Genomic DNA, 21,285 nt, shown 5'->3' on the forward strand with positions numbered 1-21,285 from the left:
TCAGGGGCAGGTGCTGGGCTTTGATGCCTCTCATCCATCAGTCCTTTCTAGCTCAGGCTTGTCCATAGTCCTGTGTTCTGCCTTTGCCTGCCTTAAAGCCTGGTTTTATGCAGAACATCGCCCTGGTGGGATGTAACTGAGTATTGGCAGTACCAGGACAGTGACTCTTAATTACCCCATGCACTGAAGAGCCTTCATTATCATCCTCTGAAGGTGTTGCAAATAAACCTTCCCTGAGCAGCAGTCCCTGTGCACCCCTGTGACTGGCATAGCAATGGGCCCCTGAGCACACTGCCTGCCCCCCTGAGCTCAGCCCTCCTCTTGCTGCTGCCACCGTGTCCCCCCAGCTCCCAAGGGCCTTGTAATTCCTTATTTCCAGCTGCACTCCCCTGCTACACCTGTCCTGGGCTGATCCCAGCCCTCCCTGTGGAAACTCACAGCTCATTAAAACACAGCCCAAGCATCCCTGACAAGATCTGGAATCAGCCAACACATGCTGGGTTTTTACTCCTGCAGCCTTAAGGTGCCAGCTCTGTGTTTGAAGATTTGCAATTGAATGAATGGCTAACAGGTAGCTCACATAAAGCTGTGGTTTCACACCAGCTTCCTTGGCTTGGTGTGAAGCTGGAGAACTGACTGCCTTCCCTAAGGGCTCCTGCAAGTGCCCGGCCTGGTCAGTTTTCAGTTCATAATCAAACTTGAGGTGAGGGGAATAATCCAGAGGCAGCAAAGCCAAATAAGATGTTCAGAGAAGCAAATGTAAGTGCTGTCTTCTCCCCTCCCACTCCTTTTGTTATTGAAACACAAACTCCTCCTCGGCCAGAGAAGCAAAACAATCAATGAGTGCCCCAGCAGTGGTGTCACAAGTCATGGTCACCCTGCAAACTCCTGGTGACAGCCAAGACGACTCTCACAGGAGCACAGATGTCCTCATGGCTCTGTCTGGGAATAAGATCTGCCTGAGAACAAGCGGAGTGTGACCTCAGTGCCCTGTGCTGTGCCTGGGGACACACTCCCACAGCTCATTTCCTCCCCAAAGTGATCTCTGCCATTATCCAAGCTGGCCCTTCCGCTTGGTCCTTGGATGGGAGTGAGCAGAGCCTTGTCTCAGCTCCTCCACTGAAGGATATCCAGCCCCTGGCTCGACTGGGGCGGTTTTAGGGAGCTTCCAGGGAAAATGTGAGCCTGTCATTTTCCTGAGGCTCTGACAAGTCCAGTTACTCCCACAGATTTCCGAGGTCACATTGCAGCAAACGAGCTGTAATTGCTGTGAAGGAATCAGAGCCAAAGGGACTTGCAGGGGGATTTCAAATGAGCAGATATTTCTGTAGTGCCCCCGAGGTGCAGCTGAGGAGCTTTTCCAGCTTTAGCCACCTGTGTGGCTGCAATGACAGCCCACACAGGCTCACTGCTGACGGGAGCCGAGGGTTGGGAAGAGCAGCAACGGGAGGGAATTGGAGTACAGAGTCCAAAATGTGAATATTGGTGGCCCTGGCTGTAAAATTACCCTGCCCTAGCTGGCACTGGCCCTGCATGCCAGGTTTGGCACTCTGGGTTATGGAATTTTAACTGCGTTATGTGCACCCAAAAGGTCCCCAGCAAACAGAGGTCTTGCTCAGGTTCCAGCTCGGAAGAACAGCAAAGCTTTGAATGAGATGTTCCCCAGTAAACCTGGGAAGTGCAGCTGATCCCATGGACAGCAGGGGCTTCTTGCCTCATTGGCAGAAAGGGCTTTGGCTGTTTTATTTGATTTTTTTGACATTACAAAGATCCTCTTGCATTGGAGCTTTCCCTGTTTAGTACATAGAGTTCTGAAGAAGCTGTGGTGGTGACTAGAAAATAATTTTGTTTTGTTATTTCTTCTGTGGTTCCATTAGTCCAGAAAGCCAAATTCTGCTTAAAATTCAATTTTATATAATCACCTCTCTCCATCAATACACCAGAGTAAACCAGCTCATGAGCTGTGTTGTCCTGAGGCTCAGCTGAGGCTCCAGCCCCATCCATCTCCTTGTGACCTCAGGAGAAATAAGAGAGGAGAGGAGGCTGCCACATGTCACAGGGACATTTTAAAACCATCATTTTGCAAGCTGCTCCTCTGACGTTAACTTCTGTCAGCATTTGGATTTTAATAGGATGGAGCAAGCTCTTTGAAAGGTGCCCACAGCTGACAGGGATGGTTTTGGAGACACTGACGGGGCAGAGGGAGTTCTGGGGGTCACTCACCAGCATCCCCCTCTCTGCTCCCTGGGGCACAGGTGCAAGCCCTTCTGGAAGAGATATTGGAGAAGCTGACGGACGAGTTCAACATGGCAGAGCTGATGGCGAAGGTGGAGGAGAGGACGCCCTATGCTGTGGTTGCTCTGCAGGAGTGTGAGCGCATGAACGTCCTCACCGCCGAAATCCGGCGCTCACTGGCGGAGCTGGAGCTGGGGCTGAAGGTACTGATGCCTTGGAATGACTTCCTAGAGTAGAGTAAAGAGAATTAAAGTGGATATTTATTTAAGTCCTTCAACAGATACACCTTGAGCAGTTAAAGTCACACACAGGCTACACCCAAGCTGGACCATGGCTATGAGATTTTCAGGCAGAATTAAGTTTGGTCAATGTGCAGCCAGGGGTTAATTCTCCAATTCCAGCTTGGGTGTAATAATAAACTGGGTATTTATGATATGAAGTGGCTATTTATTAAAGTATTTAAGTATTTATTAAAGTATTTATTTTATAAAGCAGGTATTTATTGAAGTGGGAAAGTATTTATTATATAAAGTGGGTATTTATTAAAGGCCTTCAATAGATACACCTTGGGCAGTCAAAGCCACCCAGAGGCTACACCCAAACTGGACAATGGTCATGAGTTTTTCAGGCAGAACTACAGAAATTGGTCAATTTGCAATCAGGGGTTAATTCTCCAATTCCAGCTTCAGGTAATGAAGTCATATTCCTCCAGTTTGCTCCTCCCCAATTCACTTCTTTATACTTCTCAGGCCCTGAGGCTGTGGTGTGTCCTTGGATCTCAGGCCCAGAGGGATTGTTTTGTCTCACCAAAATGTGAGGACAGCAGCTGACACTCTGTATGGAGTTCAGAGTTATGCACTAATGCAGTTCAGGATCTGAAAAATAGAAAAGCTAAGATCTTAAGGCATCAGTAGGAGAGCCAGAAAATCCTGCAGGGTGCTGCTCAGGGAATAAAAGGGGTCACAGGGAAGAATTTGCTGCTGGCTGCAAAGCCATCGTGGCTCCACAGGGCTCACAGATGGATTTGCAGTGGCAAGGTGTCCCCAGGCACTGGGAGGTGTTACACAGCAGTGCTTGGCTTTTGGGAACGGGACAAGCACTTCTGGCCACCCCAGACTGTGCCACAGCCACAGCAGTTCACTCACAAATTGAGACATGGCCTACTTAAAGGTGAGCCAAAATCACACCTTTTCATAAAATGTCCATGAGTGGGGGGAGCTTGGAACAAAGTGTCTCAGAGGCACAGGCTGAGCTGAAATCAAAGATTGGTTTTGTGTGAAGGCACAAAATGTCCAGAACTGTAAGAGAAAAAGGCTAAAAGCACAAGAGTTTTGGAAGAGATCCAACTGCCCTTGCTGGGTGTGAGCCACGTGCCAGGGAGTGCCCGGCCGTGGGGTTCCACTGCAGCCGCTTCCCCACCCTGGTGTGAAGGCAGACTCTGCCCCAGCAGGGACATGTCTGTGTCCCCTGGATGCTGCTTTGCCACTGCCCTCAGGATGTGGTTTCTGGCTTCAGCAGAGTGTGAGGGAGGGCTGTGGTTGATGCTGAATCCACCGATGGGAGAAGTCACCTCCTGCATCCCCCCAGGCACTCAGTGGCACAAAACCGAAAAGGCTCTGGCTGCCCCTCAGGGGATGGACCAGCACGGGTCAGGGAGCAGGTCCTGGTGCTCTGTAACAGCATTTCCCTCCACCTTGTCACCCCCAAGGACCCTTCCCCACAGCCAGGAGCCATCCATGCCTTGGGAAGGCCCAAGGGCAGAACAAAGCCTCCTCACTGCCCTGCCTCACCCTCTGCCACAGCTGGGCCCTGGGGCATCTCCTGGCTGTCAGTCTGGGGGCATTCCCTGCTCCATCGTTTCCAGGCTGGCATCCTGTTCCAGTGGGATGCTGAGATCCCACAGCTGGTGTGCACAACACTGCTGAGGGACCTGGGCTTTCACCCAGCCCCGTTCACAGGAGGAGCTGAGGGTGAGCAAGGAGGGCCTGCCCTGAGATGGAATGATGTCTCGAACCTCTCCCGGGGCACCTTGGAAAAGAAACCTTCAGCTGCTCACCCTGCACAAGGACGGGCAGGCTTGGCTCAGGATTTAGGCACCAAGCTGCTCCCAAATCCCAAATTTTAGGCACCAAGGTGCTCCTAAATCCCAGCTAACCCTGAGGCCAGCAGCTGCAGATGTGTCTGCACTGCATTTGCTGCTGGTGCTTGTTAAAGGAGAGATACCCCAGACACTTGTGGTGGGTCAGTGTGCACAGCCCTTTCTAAAAGAAGCTGATATTTATGTAGTCAATTATCATAAACAGATTTCTTTTATTTTCTACCATAAGGCAGTGGAATTGAAAATTTAGTTTCCTGTGACAGGTAAACAGAAGTGATTTAATGTTTCAATCCCAGAGCCCCAGACAAGATATAATTGTGACTTGGACAAGGTGTGGCAATTTGATTTAATGTGGGGAAGAATGTGCTGTTTAATGGAAGGGGAATGAGGGGATGCAGAGTGTGCAAATAAACCACAAACAAAATTAACCACAGGAATCTGGAACACAGGGTGCAAACCTCTCCCCAAAGCCTGCCACAAATCATGGCAGGGAAGGAGATGGGATCTGCAGAAAAGGCTCCTCAAAGGGCTGCAGCAGCCTCAGTGCCTGAGCTGCCATTCCGAGCCAGCCTGGGGAGGACAGCAGAGCAGGGGAGCGGCAGCGTTTGCCATTTCTTCATCTGCTGCTTGCTGCAGAGACACATCTGAAGGCTCTGAGAGGCCATCAGTGGCAGTTCAAAGAACCGTGGAGCCCTCAAGGCTGGAGAAGACCTCTGAGGTCACCAAGTCCACCCATCAGCCCAGCAGCACCACCGTGCTCACTGCTGAACCACGGCCTCAGTGCCACATCCAGATGGCTTTTGGGCACTTCCAGGGTACTTTGGCTCAGTTGTTGCTGACACCACCAAGGCTGTGGGTTCAGTCCCTAGACAGGACATTTATTTAAGAGTTGGACTCAATGATCCTTGAGGGTGTTTCCAGCTGGGAATATTCTGTCAGCCTGTGGTTGGTGACTCCACCTCTGCTCTGGACAGGCTGCTCTGGTGCTTTACAGCCCACTGCCTGAAGAAAGCTTTCCTCATCTCCAAACCTGGCACAACTTGAGCGCAGTTCTTGTGTCTGCAGCCAAAGGTCAGGTGTGGGTCCCTGCAGAGCTGAGTTAGAGTTTGTGCCTGACCCAGAAGGCTGCTCAGCATCCCTCATGTCACCTCCCGCACCCTGGGGACCACAGAACAGCCAGAGGGGGCTGATGGCTCTTTCTGCTATCCTGACTTGACTTCTGGGCCTTACACTGAAGAAATCCTGCTTTAATTGTCCTTCCTAGCAATTAAAGAGCTGTTAAGGCTCGTTCATCTCTGGGGCTGGGGGCCTGCACTGACAGTGCTCAGAGGAGGACAGTTTACAAGCCAGGCCCTACAGAGCTCAGCAGAGAATAAATAAAGCCCAGAAAAAAACAAGGCTTATTGTTTTTAACTGACTGAAGGATCTGCCAAAAGAAGGCGATTTAGAAATGTCACGCCTAATTTGAATTTTTGAATAATTCATAGTGTCTTCGTAGCAGAAAGTGATTGTTTGGTCCAAAAATAGGAGACATCCCATTAGGAGGAAGAGAAATTGCAATAGACTGGTAGCCATCAGAAATAACTGGCATGTTGCATTTCAAAGCCCTTTGTTCTGGCTGGCTTGGGTGGAACCAGAGGCTGGGCTGAAGCACTTGCATGTTAATGTTGTACCAGCCTCATTTTTTTGCAAGCAGATCCTCTGGTTTGCAATTTGGGTGAAGGATGAGCCTCCAAAATGAGGATAATACGTATTGCAAAATAACAAAGACCAGATTTTGATCATCAAGCTGGGTATCAAGTGAAAATAACCTGAACTGAGGAAACAGTTTGTGCCTATGGTGTGCTCATCTTGAGGTAATGGCTGCAGGCTGATTAGGATTTCCTTCGAGGGTGTCTTTAAATGAAAATTACTCCCAGCATTTGGAAAAAAAAAAAAAAAAAAAAGTAACTTGAATAATTTCTGATGCACTTTAGTATTCAGAATCTGAAATGCAAATTTATGCATAATTGTGTTTGGACAACTCTATGAGATTGCTGCTGTAGATGCTTTGAACCCTCACAGGAGACTCAAAGCATGCTTGAGTGCGCAGGCTTTAAAAATTGCTTTTCTCAAGCCTTGCTGAGAATTACATTTGCTAATTCATTTGTTTCCTGAAAGTAAAACTAGACATGATATATGATCGAGGGGGGGTTGTCTTTAAATCAATTTGGCTGCTTGCACACATTCTGCCATGTTCTTACCCACGTCAAAGCACTTGCAGGAGCACAAAATCCTCCTGTTTCAGTGTCCTGCTGTGGCCAGTGCAGGACTTGTTCTTCCTGCATGGTCTTGCCATGGCTTTAGCCCAGCCCATTGATAATTCCTCTTTGTGTCCAGTTTCTCCCGAGGATGGAGATCATGATGGAGATTTTGGGAGGATGTTCCTCATATTTTAGTGTTAATTGCAAATGCTGCTTCTTCCAGCATTTAATTTAACCTTATTTGCTGTTTTAGCTTCAAACCCATCTTAAACCCTTTGTACTCAGAATTTTCTCTATCCACCAGAAATCTGCTCTCCATGGGGAAACCCAGCAGGTTCAGACATTGTCTGCCTTTAAAACCTTGCTGCATTTAACAAATCATGCCTGGAGCAGAGGTTTAATCTTGCTTTGCACCAGTCCGTCCTGTTGGGGAATTAACAGTTCCCAGGGAGGGGATTTTGGGATGGGAATCCAAAGACCTTGGGAGGGAGGGGGACTCTGAAAGTTGCACCAAGGTGTGTTTAGATTGGATATTGGGAAAAATTTCTTCATGTAAAGCGTTGTCAAGCGTCAGCACAGGCTGCCAAGGGCAAGCTTGGAGGGAGTCAGCATTCCTGGAAGTGCCCAAAAGCCATCTGGATGTGGCACTGAGGCCGTGGTTCAGCAGTGAGCACAGTGGTGCTGCTGGGCTGATGGCTGGACTTGGTGACCTCAAAGGTCTTCTCCAGCCTTGAGGGCTCCACGGTTCTTTGAACTGCCACTGATGGCCTCTCAGAGCCTTCAGATGTGTCTCTGCAGCAAGCAGCAGATGAAGAAATGGCAAACGCTGCCGCTCCCCTGCTCTGCTGTCCTCCCCAGGCTGGCTCGGAATGGCAGCTCAGGCACTGAGGCTGCTGCAGCCCTTTGAGGAGCCTTTTCTGCAGATCCCATCTCCTTCCCTGCCATGATTTGTGGCAGGCTTTGGGGAGAGGTTTGCACCCTGTGTTCCAGATTCCTGTGGTTAATTTTGTTTGTGGTTTATTTGCACACTCTGCGTCCCCTCATTCCCCTTCCATTAAACAGCACATTCTTCCCCACATTAAATCAAATTGCCACACCTTGTCCAAGTCACTGTTGTAGGGCTGGACTTGGTGGTATTAAAGGTCTTTTTCAGCTGTCAGTGTGAGCCACAGGGCATGGTCAGCATGGGAACAAACTGCAGAGATCTTTAACTGCTGGACTCTGACAAGCATTGCTAAACAACTGTGGGGGTTGCTTTAAGAAGATTTCAACTTTTGCTAAAGCTTCATAGATTTTTGTGGCCCCAGCAAAGGGCACCTCTGCTGACCTCACGGCTGGAGGCACTGAAGGCCTGGGAAAGAACAGTTGGAATCTTTTAATGTGAATAGACTGACCCAATTCCCTCCCTCTTGTTCTCAGCAATGGCTCAACTGATTTCAGTTAATCTTTCCAAAAACACTTAGCCTGAGGCAAAGAGAAATTGTAAATCAGATACATTTTAGCCAAATGATAAGGGAACAAAAGGAAGTGTTTATAATGGAGAGCAGTGACATTATCTGTGGGTCTCCAAAGTGCTGGGGGTGTTGTACCCCTCCAGCTGAGCACAGAGTGTGCAGAGATTTGAATTGTGGAGATCATTCCATGCCAGGGAAGCTGAGCTGGCATTTGCAGGTTTTCTCTTTGTGTCCTGCTTGGCTTGAGTGAGGCAGAATCACAGAGGAGTTGGTCAGGACATTGTCTAGTCCAACCCCATCCTGAGCAGGGACAGGCAGAGCAGATTGTTCTGGACCATGCCCTGGTGAGTTGTGAACTTTTCCGGGAATGGAGACGCCACAGCCTCTCTGGACAACCTGTTCCAGTGTTCAGCCACCCTCATTTCAGTGGAATGTCCTGGAATTCAGCTCTTCTGGCAGAACAGATCCAGGTTTCTAAAAGCTTTAAAACTAATTAATTACTGCACAAAGGAAAATCAAACATCTTTCTTTATCTCACTTGGCTGAACCATATCTTACTTTGTTGTGCTCCTTCCCTGCTGTGGAAGGAGCTGTGATTACATTTGCAGACAACACATGAAGACAAAAAGAAAATCTTGCACTGCAAAGCAGCAAATGAAGGGAGGAGTGAGGGGAAGTGGAGGAGAGGAGGGGGATAGGACTTAACAAAACAAATATTTGGTCAGTTTTAGAGCAGATCATCATAAACTCCAATATCCTGCCCTGGCAGGGAGTGAGAACAGCTTTACACCCCTGAAAATCTGCCAGTCCCTGAGAGAAAACAGAAAACCACCAGGACAACCGCTGCTGCCACTGTTACACAGCTTTTCCTTCCAGTGGTATTTTTGCAGCAGGATGCAGGAATATGCAGTAGAAAATGTGCAGGAAAACCCCAAACTCATGAAGTCACCCACGGTAGGTGGGCAGCAGTGACTGTGTGGGTGCTGTGCTCCTCCTCGTGTCCTGGCCCAGCTCTGCTCCCAGGCAGGCTCTGCTGGGCAGTTGTCAGTGCTGACCTTTCTCACCAGGGGGAACTGACCATGACCAGCGACATGGAGGCCTTGCAGAACTCCCTCTTCTTGGACATGGTGCCCGAATCCTGGCTGAAGAGATCTTACCCCTCCACGGCCAGCCTGGGCTCGTGGTTTGCTGACCTCCTGGCCCGCATCAGCGAGCTCGAAGCCTGGACCAGGGACTTCTCCTTACCCTCCACGCTGTGGCTTGGAGGGTTCTTCAACCCACAGTCCATCCTGACGGCCGTCATGCAGAGCACGGCCCGCAAGAACAAGTGGCCCCTGGACAAGATGACATTGCAGTGTGACGTGACAAAGAAGAGCAGAGAGGATTTTGCCAGTGCTCCTCGTGAAGGAGCCTATGTCCATGGTCTGTTCATGGAGGGAGCACGCTGGGACACTCAGGTGAGCACTGCAAGGCTCTGGGGTTGAGGGAGAAGCCACAGGTGTGACCTTGCAATTCAGGTCTAACTCTCCACTTATTTGTCATCTCCCTCTCTGCAATGGTTTTCATGAAGGATAGGAAATTAGGGATTATCAAATCAGGGATTAAAGCTGTGACCTCCCTGGTGGATGCCATTTCATCACATATCCTTGGGGAGTTCAAAGCTCCAGGCTGTTTTTTGCTCTGGAAATGGCCTGAATTTGGTCTGGGAAGCCACAGGCAGTTGGGAACATTGGCAAAGGCTCTGCTGGAAGATCACAACGAGGATCTCAGTGGCTCAGGTCAGATCTCTGCCAGCCCTGTCCATCTCCCCACTGTTCCCTGGCTGTTCCCTTCTCCAAGCCTCTGGTGTGGCTGCCACACAGAACCCCTGGGAGATCACAGCCCCTACCACAGGGAGCCCTGGATTTCTGCTGCCCTGAAAACCTGACAGAAATCAGCTGGACACACCAGATCAGAGAGTGTTTTTAAATATTCCTAGTCCTACATACCAAATTCTCCATTTAAGAACATTCCAGTGCCTGCTGTGATGTTTTCTTTGCCACTGTTACTAGAAATTGAGTTCTGTCTGGGTTTTACCCATCTCCAGGTAATGCTGGGAGTGGAGTGAGAGGTTTTGGTGGTGCAAAGCTGGAAATCTTTGGGAAACACTTGGCTTCTCCTCTCTGCTTCCCTCCAATAGCTGGTGTGGGTGATTGCAAACCCCAATGGGATCTGTCTTCAGAGACCATCCCAACTCCAGTAAATGTGTTTTTCTGATTACATTTTCCTTGTGATTGAAAGATACTGAGCAATTATGTTTATGAAGCCATTCATAATCTCTGGGTATCATGCTTCAATTTATTTCAGAAAGGAAAAGGATATTTTTATGGGTTGCTGCTCACACTGAAATATTTCTACCTAGTGGAACTATTCATTTTACCTATAATCCAGTGAGTACCAGTGTGCATTAATGGATGCAGGAGTTTTAAAACAGGTGCACAGCTCTTTTGGGTTGTACTCCTTGCAAATTAATCCTCTGATAAAAATGGCAGGCCACGTTTAAGAAGAATTCCTCTGGGGAACACCTCCACTTTTAAAAGAATATTTCACATTTAGGTTGTGCCTCCAAAAAAGGAAAGAGTCCTTCTATGTTCTGTTACTCACATTTTTCTATTTATTTAAACATTTATGTTTGCCCTTGGGTGTTATAAATTTATAAAACATTCATTACAAAACAGCAGGCAGCTATTAGATGAAATGAAACTAAGCAGATTATTTTGGGTGCAAATGATCTCTTGCTGCAGCCCTGTTAAAGTCACTGGGACTCAGTGACAGAAGATGCTGTGGCTGGGGACACTTGGAGACATTTTCTCTCATGCTGCTGACTGATTCTTGGCTTTCTTTCTCTTTGCAATCGAGAGTTTGATGCCAGGAGTGTGCCCTGCCCCTCCCCGAGGGGATTGGAGCATGGTGGGAGAAAGGCAGGGCTGGGTTTTGTACCAGGGGTGCTCCATGGAGCTTTGGCAGCTGTGGTCAGCACAGCCCCTGCCGTGGAGCCACAGGATCCCAGACTGGATTGGGCTGGAAGGGAGCTTAAAGTTCAACTCATTCCACCCCACCACAGGCAGGGACACCTCCTGCTGTCCCAGGCCGCTCCAAACCCTGTCCAACCTGGCCTTGGACACCTCCAGGGATGGAGCAGCCACAGGACAGGGCCTCACCACCCTCACAGGGAAGAGTTTTTTTGTTCCCCTTGTCCATTTGAAGCCACTGAGCCCATCCATCACTCAGGGACCACCTTGGGGTGCTCCCTGCTGGCTCCGTGTCCCTGTTCCCTGCCACAGGTGACTCCATCCCAAAGGCAGCCAGGGGTCCCTGGGCCAGCTGACCCCACAGTGGCTGTGGTGTGAGGAGCCTGTGCTGGGACCCCCTCAGGTGGGTCACAGGGTCTGGGTTTGGGCCCGTCTGTCACCAGCCCTGCTTTGTGACAGCTCTTTGTGCCCTCAGCCCTGGTGACACGTGGCACTGCCACACGGCCACTCTCAGCTGCCTGCTGGGAATCTGGGACAAGCAGAAGTGAAGGATCCTTTAGGATCTGAGCTCTCCAGGCACAGAATGGTGTTTTTGCACCACGAGTGCTGTGCTGCTAGTCAGGAAGAATTGCTTTCAGAGCAGAATTAATTTCTGATGATGAGAGCGATAAAAAATGCAAATGAGAATCAGCCCAGACATAACAAAATGGTATCTTACATAGAGGTACCTCAGGAAGATTTCAGCTCTTGTTAACCCAGAAACAGGTAGAATATCTCTTGGAAATTTCATTTGAAGTATTCTCAGCAGTAAAAAAAAAAAAAGAAAGAAAAAGACCTGATTAAAACCCAGTCTCAGAAATGAAAGGTGTGGATTTAAGAAGAGTGCATAATAATGTTTCATAAATAGCTACTTTGCAAGGTATTACACAAACTATTTAACGTTTGTTCAGCACGTTGGAAATATAAAATCCTAAATGAGAGCTGGATTTATCATGGCTGAGCATAACAGATGGCATTAGTACAATTAAACTGAGGTGTGTGGCAAGAAGGATGATTTTTCTTCGCTCATTTGCAGAACTAAATAAACTACTGGAGAGGTTGAATCTCACCCCACAATTCTGATCCAAGAGCATTTGGAATAACGATGATATGTGAAGCTCAGCTGCAGTGAGAGGCAGCTTCTTTAGTGCTGAAAAGTTTTGTTCCCATTTCCCTATTTGTTTTCATTTGGTCTCTGTAGCCTCCATTAGGCAATTTTCCCTGGAAATGGATTGATGTGCAGGGTATTTTATTGTCAGGAAGAGAGAAAGAAATGCCAGAGAGACCCAAATTAGAGAAACAAACTTTATTTCTTGTTGTGGCAGGGTTCTCTCCCTCCCCTGGGTTGGGCAGCCTGCTGGGCAGGGCATTGCTTGGAGGAGAATAATGGGACTTGATATTTAATGGTGATACTCCCTCAGAAAAGTCGTTTTGAATGCTCTTGATTGCATCCATGAGAGTAGAAATGAACCTGCGGTGCCTTTTGGGGCTGTTCTCCATCCCAGTGGTTCAGGTGTCCACCCTCACTCCCACCACGAGCAGCACCTCCCACAGGGTGGTTCTGATCTGAAAATACTCTGAGAAAGAGATGCATGACAATAATCCCAGAGTCACTGAGGCTGGAGAAGATCCCCCAGCCCATCCAGCCCCAGCTGTGCCCCATCCCCACCTTGTCCCCAGCCCAGAGCTCTGAGTGCCACCTCCAGGAGTTCTTTGGACACCTCCAGAGATGGGCATTCCAAACCTCCCTGGGCAGCCCCCGGCAATATTTAATCATCCTTTCAGCTAAGAAATGTCCAGCCTGAGCCTGCCCTGGCACAGCTTGAGGCCATTTCCTCTTGACCTGTCCCTGTTCCCTGGCGATAGGACAAGAGGGAATTACCTCAAGCTGCACCTCAGTAGAAACCAGGACAAGAGAAGTGAAACTTTGTCCATAATATGGCTGCACAGGGCCAGGGACACTGTTCCCACACCAAGTCCAGCTCAGATGTGAGGGTTTGAGTATCTGGTGAGACGGCAGGCAGCTGGACCCTTGAGGTGATCTATGCTGGGGAGGGTTGTGGTGAGACAGGGAGCTCTTGGATACAGACCCTCCTTCCTCAAGAGACTCATCCAGCCTCTTGACCCTGGAGAAGCTGTTTGCACCTCCCCAGCAGGAGCAGCTGGGATAAAGATCAAGGGAGGTACATCAGGGAGCAGCTGATGGACACGTTGGAGATCTGACCGAGGCTTTGTCCCCTTCTCTCTGCAGGCCGGGACAATCACGGACGCCAGGCTCAAGGAGCTCACCTCAGCCATGCCTGTCATGTTCATCAAGGCCATTCCTGACGACAAGCAGGACACCCGGGGCTTGTACCCGTGTCCTCTGTACAAAACACGCCAGAGAGGACCAACCTATGTGTGGACTTTTAACCTCAAAACGAAGGAAAGCCCCTCCAAGTGGGTGCTGGCTGGTGTGGCCTTGCTGCTGCAGACCTAAGGCCTGGTCTGCAAATCCCTCACAATGCTTTTGCCACACAATTTGAACAATTAAATGCTGAGATTAACCCAAGTTAGGTTCCCAGGACTGTCTCTGTGTCCTGGGGCTGTGACCCAGGTAGGGGCTGTGAGGAGGTGACAGAGGGACGCAGGCCAGGTTCCTGGCTGTAAATCGATATCCTGTCATTCCTACATGGCTGCACTGGAAGATCCCAGCCCAGAGCCTGATATACCATACCCAGAGAGTGCTAAACTCAAATCTAATCTTTATTTCTCTTCATCATCCAAAGTAGTTTTAAAATCAGTAGTTTAAAATCAGTAGCCTTCTCCAAAACACTTGAATAGTCCAGTGACTTGTGAAATTCTTCAGGATTTATTCCTTTCCCTCAGTGAGTGTTTCTTTGTCGTGTGTGTAATGTTGAAAGCTGGGAGGTGAGCAGATATTGTGGTTATAAGCTGTGTCTTGCTAACACTCCTGTAAATCTTAGAAACATTGAAAATGGTGTTAATATCCAGTGTGCTTAATGGAATCAATAGTGAAGGTACAGCACGGGGGTGATTTAAGAGGAATATGTTGTGATGATAGATATTTACTGATGCAAGGAATTGTTCCTGGAGTAGTCTCTGGAAGCTGCAGGTTTACTCAGGGTGAGGAGAGCACCTGTGTGGGACACTGGGAGTTTCATTCCCACTGGAATGGGACAGCAGTGAGAAGTGAAGTGTTCCTGGTGCAGAGAGCACAGAGTGGGTGCTGTGTCACATGTGGGAATTCCAAACACAGAAAGCTCTCAAGGTCTTGTAAATACAAACTCAGATATAGACATGGACACAGGGTTTGACTTGAGGCCTTGCAGAAAGCTTCCAGACTTATAATCGTAAGAATATGAGTTTAAATAGAGTTTATTGAGTTTAAATACAGTTAAATAAATAGAGTTTATTTATGAGTTTAAATCAGGTTAGGTTGTAGAAAATTTTAAGGTTTTAAAGTTAAGGTATAGAAGTGATAAAGATAAGAAGTTTAAGGTATAACAAGTAGTTTTGTGTGTCATTTTATGATTGGTTAAGAAAGTCCACACTGCGACAAAGATGTATAAAACAAAATAATTAACTATTGGTGTAAAAGTAAAAGCATTCTTTTGTGACATTAGTTTATTGTCAAATAAAAGACCTTGTGACCTGTAGTCTTGTGACCACTGACTGAGAACACCTGTGAATAAGGTGAAGATGCACTTGCTCCTTCATGAGACTGTAGAAGAAAAATCATAAATCATGCTTTGAAATGTCTTTAAGTGCTCCTGTCTCTCTCCCAAAATCTCAATAACGTGGAGTTGGGAATGGCAGGAGCTGGGCTGGTTCCTGAGGAAATGGGGCTTTTCCTGGGGAAAGCTCTCTGTGCTTGGAGGGTCTCACAGGCCCTGCCTCTGGGTGACATTTGCTGGTCCTCTCCTCATCCTCCCAGCCCTCACCACACCAGCAGCCCTGGGTTTTCACCTGGGGCTTCACTGCCATCTCTGAGCCGGTGGCAGGTCCTGGGGAGCCTGGCAGGAGGGAGGGGAAGGTGCTGGGGTGCAGAGGCTTGGCTCAGTGGTATCAGCACCAATGAGCACCCCCAAACCCTCCCACCCTGACCCAGTACCCCTCACGGGCGGATTTGGGTCTCCAGCAGGGACCGTGACCCTCCTTTGGGACACCACAAACCCTCTCACCTGCAAAAACCCCTAAACTCTGCTCATCTGGAGGGGTCCCCACCTGCCAGCTCCAGCCCTGAATGGGCCCAGGTGCTCAGCACAAGCTGGGGAAGGGGGAGAATCACCAGCCAGTGCTGCTCCTTAACTTGGGGGCTTTGAGATGGAGTTCTCTGAGCAGACAGAAATCCAGGAACAGCAGCACTGGTGGCCCTCTCTGAGCACTGTCCTGCTCATGCCTGGCAGTGTCTGGGAGCACCATTCACTCATGGCTCTGCCTATCAAACTGCCTTCACCTCAACCCAGCAGTTTTCACACTTTTACCCTCTGGGGTGGAGGGAGCTGGGAGTGTGGGGGGCTTGGCTGCTGCTGGGGTTAAACCAGGACCAACAGCATTTTTGTGGGCATTTCTGTGTTTTCTCAGAGCCTCATCTCAGACTGAGAGGTTTTATGGGTGGCTTTGGCACATGACAGAGGATATGATCAACTCTCTGCCAGCACAGGGCTCAGCTTTGCTCCCACTGAGTCATCCCGGAGGGTGAAGTCCTCAGGCTTTGCGGGAGATCCACAGGAACTCTCCTGGCCTGAGCAGCACAGCAGTTCTCTTCCTGCAGGAATGAGAACATCCAAAATCCCTGTCCTTGCAGCCCTGGAGAATGACAAACTTCTGGATGAAGGTAAGGAGGGAAAACTCCCTGATAAGAACTTTGTTTAATTGCTAGGCACTGTCTCCAAGGCACAGCCCCAAAAATTAGTGATGAAGGAACTAGTTATGGCTTAGCAAAAGCCGTCTGCAAATATCTAATGGAAAGGAGAGAGCTGTCTTAAGCTGGCTTTTTTAAATTGCCTCTAACCCATAAATGAGGTAACAGAGTCTGTAGAGTATCCCACATAATGAGCACCTGCTAGAAGAGGCCTGTTAGCTGGGGAAAGCTTTGCTATTAAATTAAATCCCTCCCAATTTAAATTAAAACCTGCCAATTAGACATGAAATATAAACTGGTCACTTCCCACAGCTTTGCAAAGCTGGGCACATTAAATTCTCTGTGTATCTCACCATGCAGGAGGTTCAGATGCATAAACAGAGCACTGCTGAATTAAACACAAAAGAGAAGTAAATTCATTGTGCTGCAGATAATCCATGGGTTATGCTGGATTAATCATGCTGGATTCACCCTTCACTGGGACATCTTCAAGGCTTCTTTTACCAGAGGGGCCCTTGTGGCTCTGCACAAGTCCCTGGCAGGAGGGGACAGCCGGGGGGGTCGGGCTCTGCTGCCAGGGAACAGGGACAGGAGGAGAGGGAACGGCCTCAGGCTGGGCCAGGGGAGGCTCAGGGGGGACAGCAGCAGGAATTTCCCCATGGAAAGGGAGCTCAGGCCTTGGAAATGCCCAGCGAGGTTTGCAGTGCCCATCCCTGGAGGTGTCCAAGGAAGGCCCAGACATGGGATCCAGAGCTCTGGGCTGGGGACAAGGTGAGGATGGGGCACAGCTGGGACTCCATGGTCTTTGAGATCTTTTCCAACCTCAGTGATGCTGTTTGTGATTCCATGTGATTCTCAGTGCCCTGGATGTGGGATTTCCTGCCATTCTGGAGACTTTTACTGTCCTAAACTTCATTCTTTTCTTTTAAAACCTTTCCTCCTTGCCCCAGCGTACCAGGGCCTCTCTCTGCTCCGTGTTGCCCTCCAAGATGTCCCTGTACATCCAGGAAAGGAGAAGCTCAGTAACTCCCCAGGCACTGCCTCCTCTTTGCAGAGCCTCAGCCTGAGCTGTTCTCTTGTCAGCTGAAGAAGAATGGTCTGTTGACAACAAAATGGATCCGATTGTTTTATTATATATATCTCCCTGCATAATTCACCAGTTGGGCAGGCAGGGTAGTGGGGAGATATTTATAGATACTAGAAATGTCACCAGGGTGCTCATTCTTCATCCTTTGAAAATCATCACAGGAAAGAGTTGGCTGCAAAATGCTACAAGAGGACGGTGAATAATTTGATGCTTTAGGGGGTGGAAAAAAATGTGACAGGCGTGAGATTTTCCAGCCATATCTGCCCAAACCAGGCAATTAAATCCAGCTGGACAGGCTTTTTATTAGGAATGATTCATTTGTCAAAGGTCAACGTTTTCTGTCCATGAGCTCTTGGAGACAGCTGCCCACTTGGCACTGCCATATGCACCTTCCTCTGCTCTCATGGGGTGAAGGATCCCAACACAGGCAGGAGCTGGAGCTGCTGGGGAGAGCCCAGAGGAGGCTCCAGGGTGAGCAGAGGGATGGAGCAGCTCTGCTGGGAGGAAAGGCTGGGAGAGCTGGGAATGTTCACCTGGAGAGGAGAAGCTTTGGGGTGACCTCGTTGTGATCTTCCAGGACCAGAAGGAACTGCAGGAAACACGGAGAGAGACAATTCCCAAGGGCTGGAGGGACAGGACACAGGAATGGCTCCCATTGCCAGAGGGCAGGGATGGATGGGATATTGGGCAGGAATTGTTCCCTGGCAGGGTGGGCAGGGCTGGCACAGGGTGCCCAGAGCAGCTGGGGCTGCCCCTGGATCCCTGGCAGTGCCCAAGGTCAGGTTGGACATTGGGGCTGGAGCAGCCTGGGACAGGGGAAGGTGTCCCTGCCATGGCTGGGGTGGGATGGGCTTAAAAATCCCTTCCAACCCAAACTGTTCTGGGATTCTGGGATTTTTGGGCAGTTTGGCAACAGGGAACATGTGGCTGCTCACTTTTGCATGAAGCTGGAGCCCCTGGGCAGTGACTTTGCCATCACTGGAACACGTCTCACAAGGCCCAGGCCCATCCCTGAGGGTGCTCTGTACCCCACAGCCCCCTCCACCCTTCACCCAACGTCACCGCTCTGCTCCCCAGGCCTGCTGAGCCCCAGCCCCTCCTTCACCACCCCCAGCTGAGCAAAGAAGGTTTTCAGCAATCAGGTCGGTGTTTCTGGGGATCCCAGCCTGGCCCTCAGCCTTCCTCTGCCTCCGTGGAGTGCTTTGGGCCTGACTCCTCAAAAGGTCTGTGGACAATTGGTTAACTCCAGTTTGGTGACATTTTCCAAAGAGATGAAAGCGAGAGAAGGAAAATTGTGCTATTGAACACTTAATGTCAGGTAAAATTGACTGAACTCTCCCAGGACAGAGAAATGGCTTTTCCACAGCCTGGGAATGTTGTACCTGCTGCAAATTATAATTGGCAGAAGAGCACAGTTCAAAGTGGAGTCTTCACAAATGCTTCGTAGTGGTGTCCCATATTTTGGGGTTAAGCAGCTCCATTTTACTGCAGCTGTTGCTCACAGAGCAGAGGAAAATGAGGAGCAGGCACATAAAGGAGAGCCTGGTGGCTGGGCAGGAGATTGGCCCCACCAGGGCAAATTAATTGCAGCTATTCCTGGGTGCTGGCCATGCCCAGGGATGCAAATTCTGCCCGTGTGGTTGCTCAAGTGTTTACAGCACAAAAGTAGCTGTAACATATCAGCAAGATGCATTTGTTTTATAACGTGGCATTAATACATTTAATTAGCAATGGCTTATTAGATTCATGTCTGTTATTATGCATTGTTTTTTAAAAGACTGTAATTGCCCAAACAAATCTACAAATGTATTTACCTTGTTCGTGGCTGTGAGCCTCATTTAAAAAGCTTTTAGGCTGTGCAAGACATTCATGGAGTTATAAGGAGTCCCTCTAATTGGAGTGTTGGTGTTCCTGTTAGTGGGGAGAGTGATGTGAGGCTGGAAATCCCTTGTCCAAAGGCCTTGAAACCCACTTAGGTGTGCAAACTTTGGGGTTCACTTCTAGGAAACTCCTAAAACATTCATTTTGATTAGTGTCAGAAGCCATGAGGCAAAATCCTGAGCCCAGATTTGGTATTTTGGTTCCTGAGAATCCACTGGGAGCTGGGATGAGGGAGCTGTGAGAGCTCCAGTGCCTGACCCCTCTGGGAAGGGCTGGTTCAGCGCTGCAGCCTCACTGGGAAATGCTGCTTTGGAAAAAACAGAATATTTGTAGCACTGTGGGAGTTGTGATGAAAGCCACACGAGGAAAAGTGGCTCATGTCCATGAGGGAAGTTTTGTCCAGGTCAGCAACCCTAGAGACCCTGGCACCTTCAGGGCATTTTCACAATAATCACACAGAATCACAGAATTACAGAATGCTGGAGGGGAGGAGAGGGAGAGGGAGAGGGAGAGGGAGAGGGAGAGGGAGAGGGAGAGGGAGAGGGAGAGGGAGAGGGAGAGGGAGAGGGAGAGGGAGAGGGAGAGGGAGAGGGAGAGGGAGAGGGAGAGGGAGAGGGAGAGGGAGAGGGAGAGGAGCTGGGGGCCACCAGCTGAGAGCCTCCTGAGATCAGCCCTCGCTTCCCAGCACAAAAAGACAGCACACAGGACATGAGGGAATGGGAAAGTGGATCTGGTTACAGGGGAGAAAGATGTCAGTGCTGGAAATTCATTATCTGCTCTTCAAAAGGAGCAAGTTCTCCAAATTAATGATAATTAGGAATAGAAAATTGTAGAGGGGGAAACAAAAATGAACAAAAGTGAAACATTCTCTAAAGAAAGGTATTGGGAAGTAAAAAAGCCACAAGCAGAGAGGCAGTTCTGACTAAAAGCCTGGAGGGTGGATGGTGTTAGCAACTGCAAATAAAATTGAATGGAGAACAACTGAAAAGGGGGAAAAAAAGAATTCTTCACAAAGCAGAGCTGGAAGATGTTGGAAATTGCTAAGGGAAGCTGAGAACAGTGGGAGAGAGCCTGTATCAGGAAAAATTGCAGTCCTGGGATTCCTTCCCAGTGGGTCAGGTCCCACCATGGCATATGCTCAGCCCTTGAACACCTGGGAATTTCCAAAGCCCCCAGATGAAAAGGCAACAAGGGATGGCCAAATTGGATGAGGAGAACATGAATGAAAGGCCACGTTAGAAATCCTCTAATGCTGGATTAAAGGCCAGCAAGGCAATTGCTGCCAGATTTTGAGGCTTTGTAGGATTTGGGTCTTGTCAAACAAAAGATGCAATTCCAGGTTGGGCTGGTAACTGCAAAATGGACTTAGTCCAGGGGAGGCATTTCATTTAATAATGCATCATATGCTAATTACAAATAAAATATTTGAATAGAAATATGAAACTATAAAGGAAATAAAACTTCCCTTTGGGAAATGCAGAAGGAGTGGGTGGGGATGGCTGCCTGACAGATACTGGGAGGAGGGACTCAGTCAGGGATGGTGGCCTGGTGTGCTCTCCCAGTGGAAGGGGATCTGAGTGCTGCTGCCAGCACACCTACCTGGCCGAGTTGGGAAAAGCTGTTCAGAGCTCAGCAGTGAGCTGGGAACACCTCTTTATTTATTTTTTTGATGGGATTCCTGGAGCCCAGCCCTGCTCCAGGGCTGCTGGGCAGCCCCATGTTTTGTTAATGGCTCAGAGCAGAGCTGGGAGCTCCCATCCCTGCAGGCACAGGGACAGCTGAGAGATTGTCTTTGCTCCTTAATTTGAGATGTCATCATGGCAGGGCAGTTTCCAGAGACAAACCCCATGCAGAGACACAGACCAGAGGGGCTGTGGGTGCTTCCCCCAGCGCTCTGCCCCTCTGCTGCAGCCCAGCATCAATCAGCTCCTCAGGGAAGCTTTTGGGGATAATTAGCAGAACCAATCATGGGTCCTTGTGGACATCACAGAGGAGCCAGCATGGCCTGGTGGTCTGCAAGACCAGCTGCCAGCTTTGCCTGCCCACAGGCCATGCTCCTGTCCCTGTTTGCATCAGCCAGGCCACTGTCTTCATCTGTCCCCTCTCGGGAGTCATCTGTCCCCAGCTGGTTTGGTGTGGGAACATCTGGGCTGGGTCAGGGCCAGCAGCTGCTGCTGAGCCAGGCTGGGCTGGTGGGACAGGAGGGACAGGGACCTGTGGCACGTGACAGAGCCCAGGGTCAGCCTCGCTGCTCGGTGCAGGGGGAGCAACAAGCGGCATCTCTGCAAATTAATGAGACTTTTGACTGCCAGCTGGGATCTCCTCAGCTTCAGATGACCTCTGCATCTGGGAGCAGTGCCAGGAGGCAGG

General features: G+C 49.4%; 1 protein-coding gene across 1 annotated transcript in view; it reads left to right on the forward strand.

Annotated features, from left to right (window-relative positions):
* DNAH9 (dynein axonemal heavy chain 9) overlaps positions 1-14,574 on the forward strand; it is a 150,357-nt gene extending 135,783 nt beyond the window's left edge. Inside the window, exons 67-69 of the mRNA XM_088065604.1 lie at positions 2,256-2,438; positions 9,098-9,487; positions 13,332-14,574. Of these exons, the coding sequence (XP_087921730.1) occupies positions 2,256-2,438; positions 9,098-9,487; positions 13,332-13,559 (801 nt within the window). The 3' untranslated portion in view covers positions 13,560-14,574. The remainder of the gene's footprint in view (positions 1-2,255; positions 2,439-9,097; positions 9,488-13,331) is intronic.
* Positions 14,575-21,285: the final 6,711 nt, after the last annotated feature.

This window comes from Pseudopodoces humilis, chromosome 21 (genome assembly GCF_049639895.1).
Source record: "Pseudopodoces humilis isolate 2021_Gansu_Grassland_sample_001 chromosome 21, ASM4963989v1, whole genome shotgun sequence".
NCBI lineage: Eukaryota > Metazoa > Chordata > Aves > Passeriformes > Paridae > Pseudopodoces > Pseudopodoces humilis.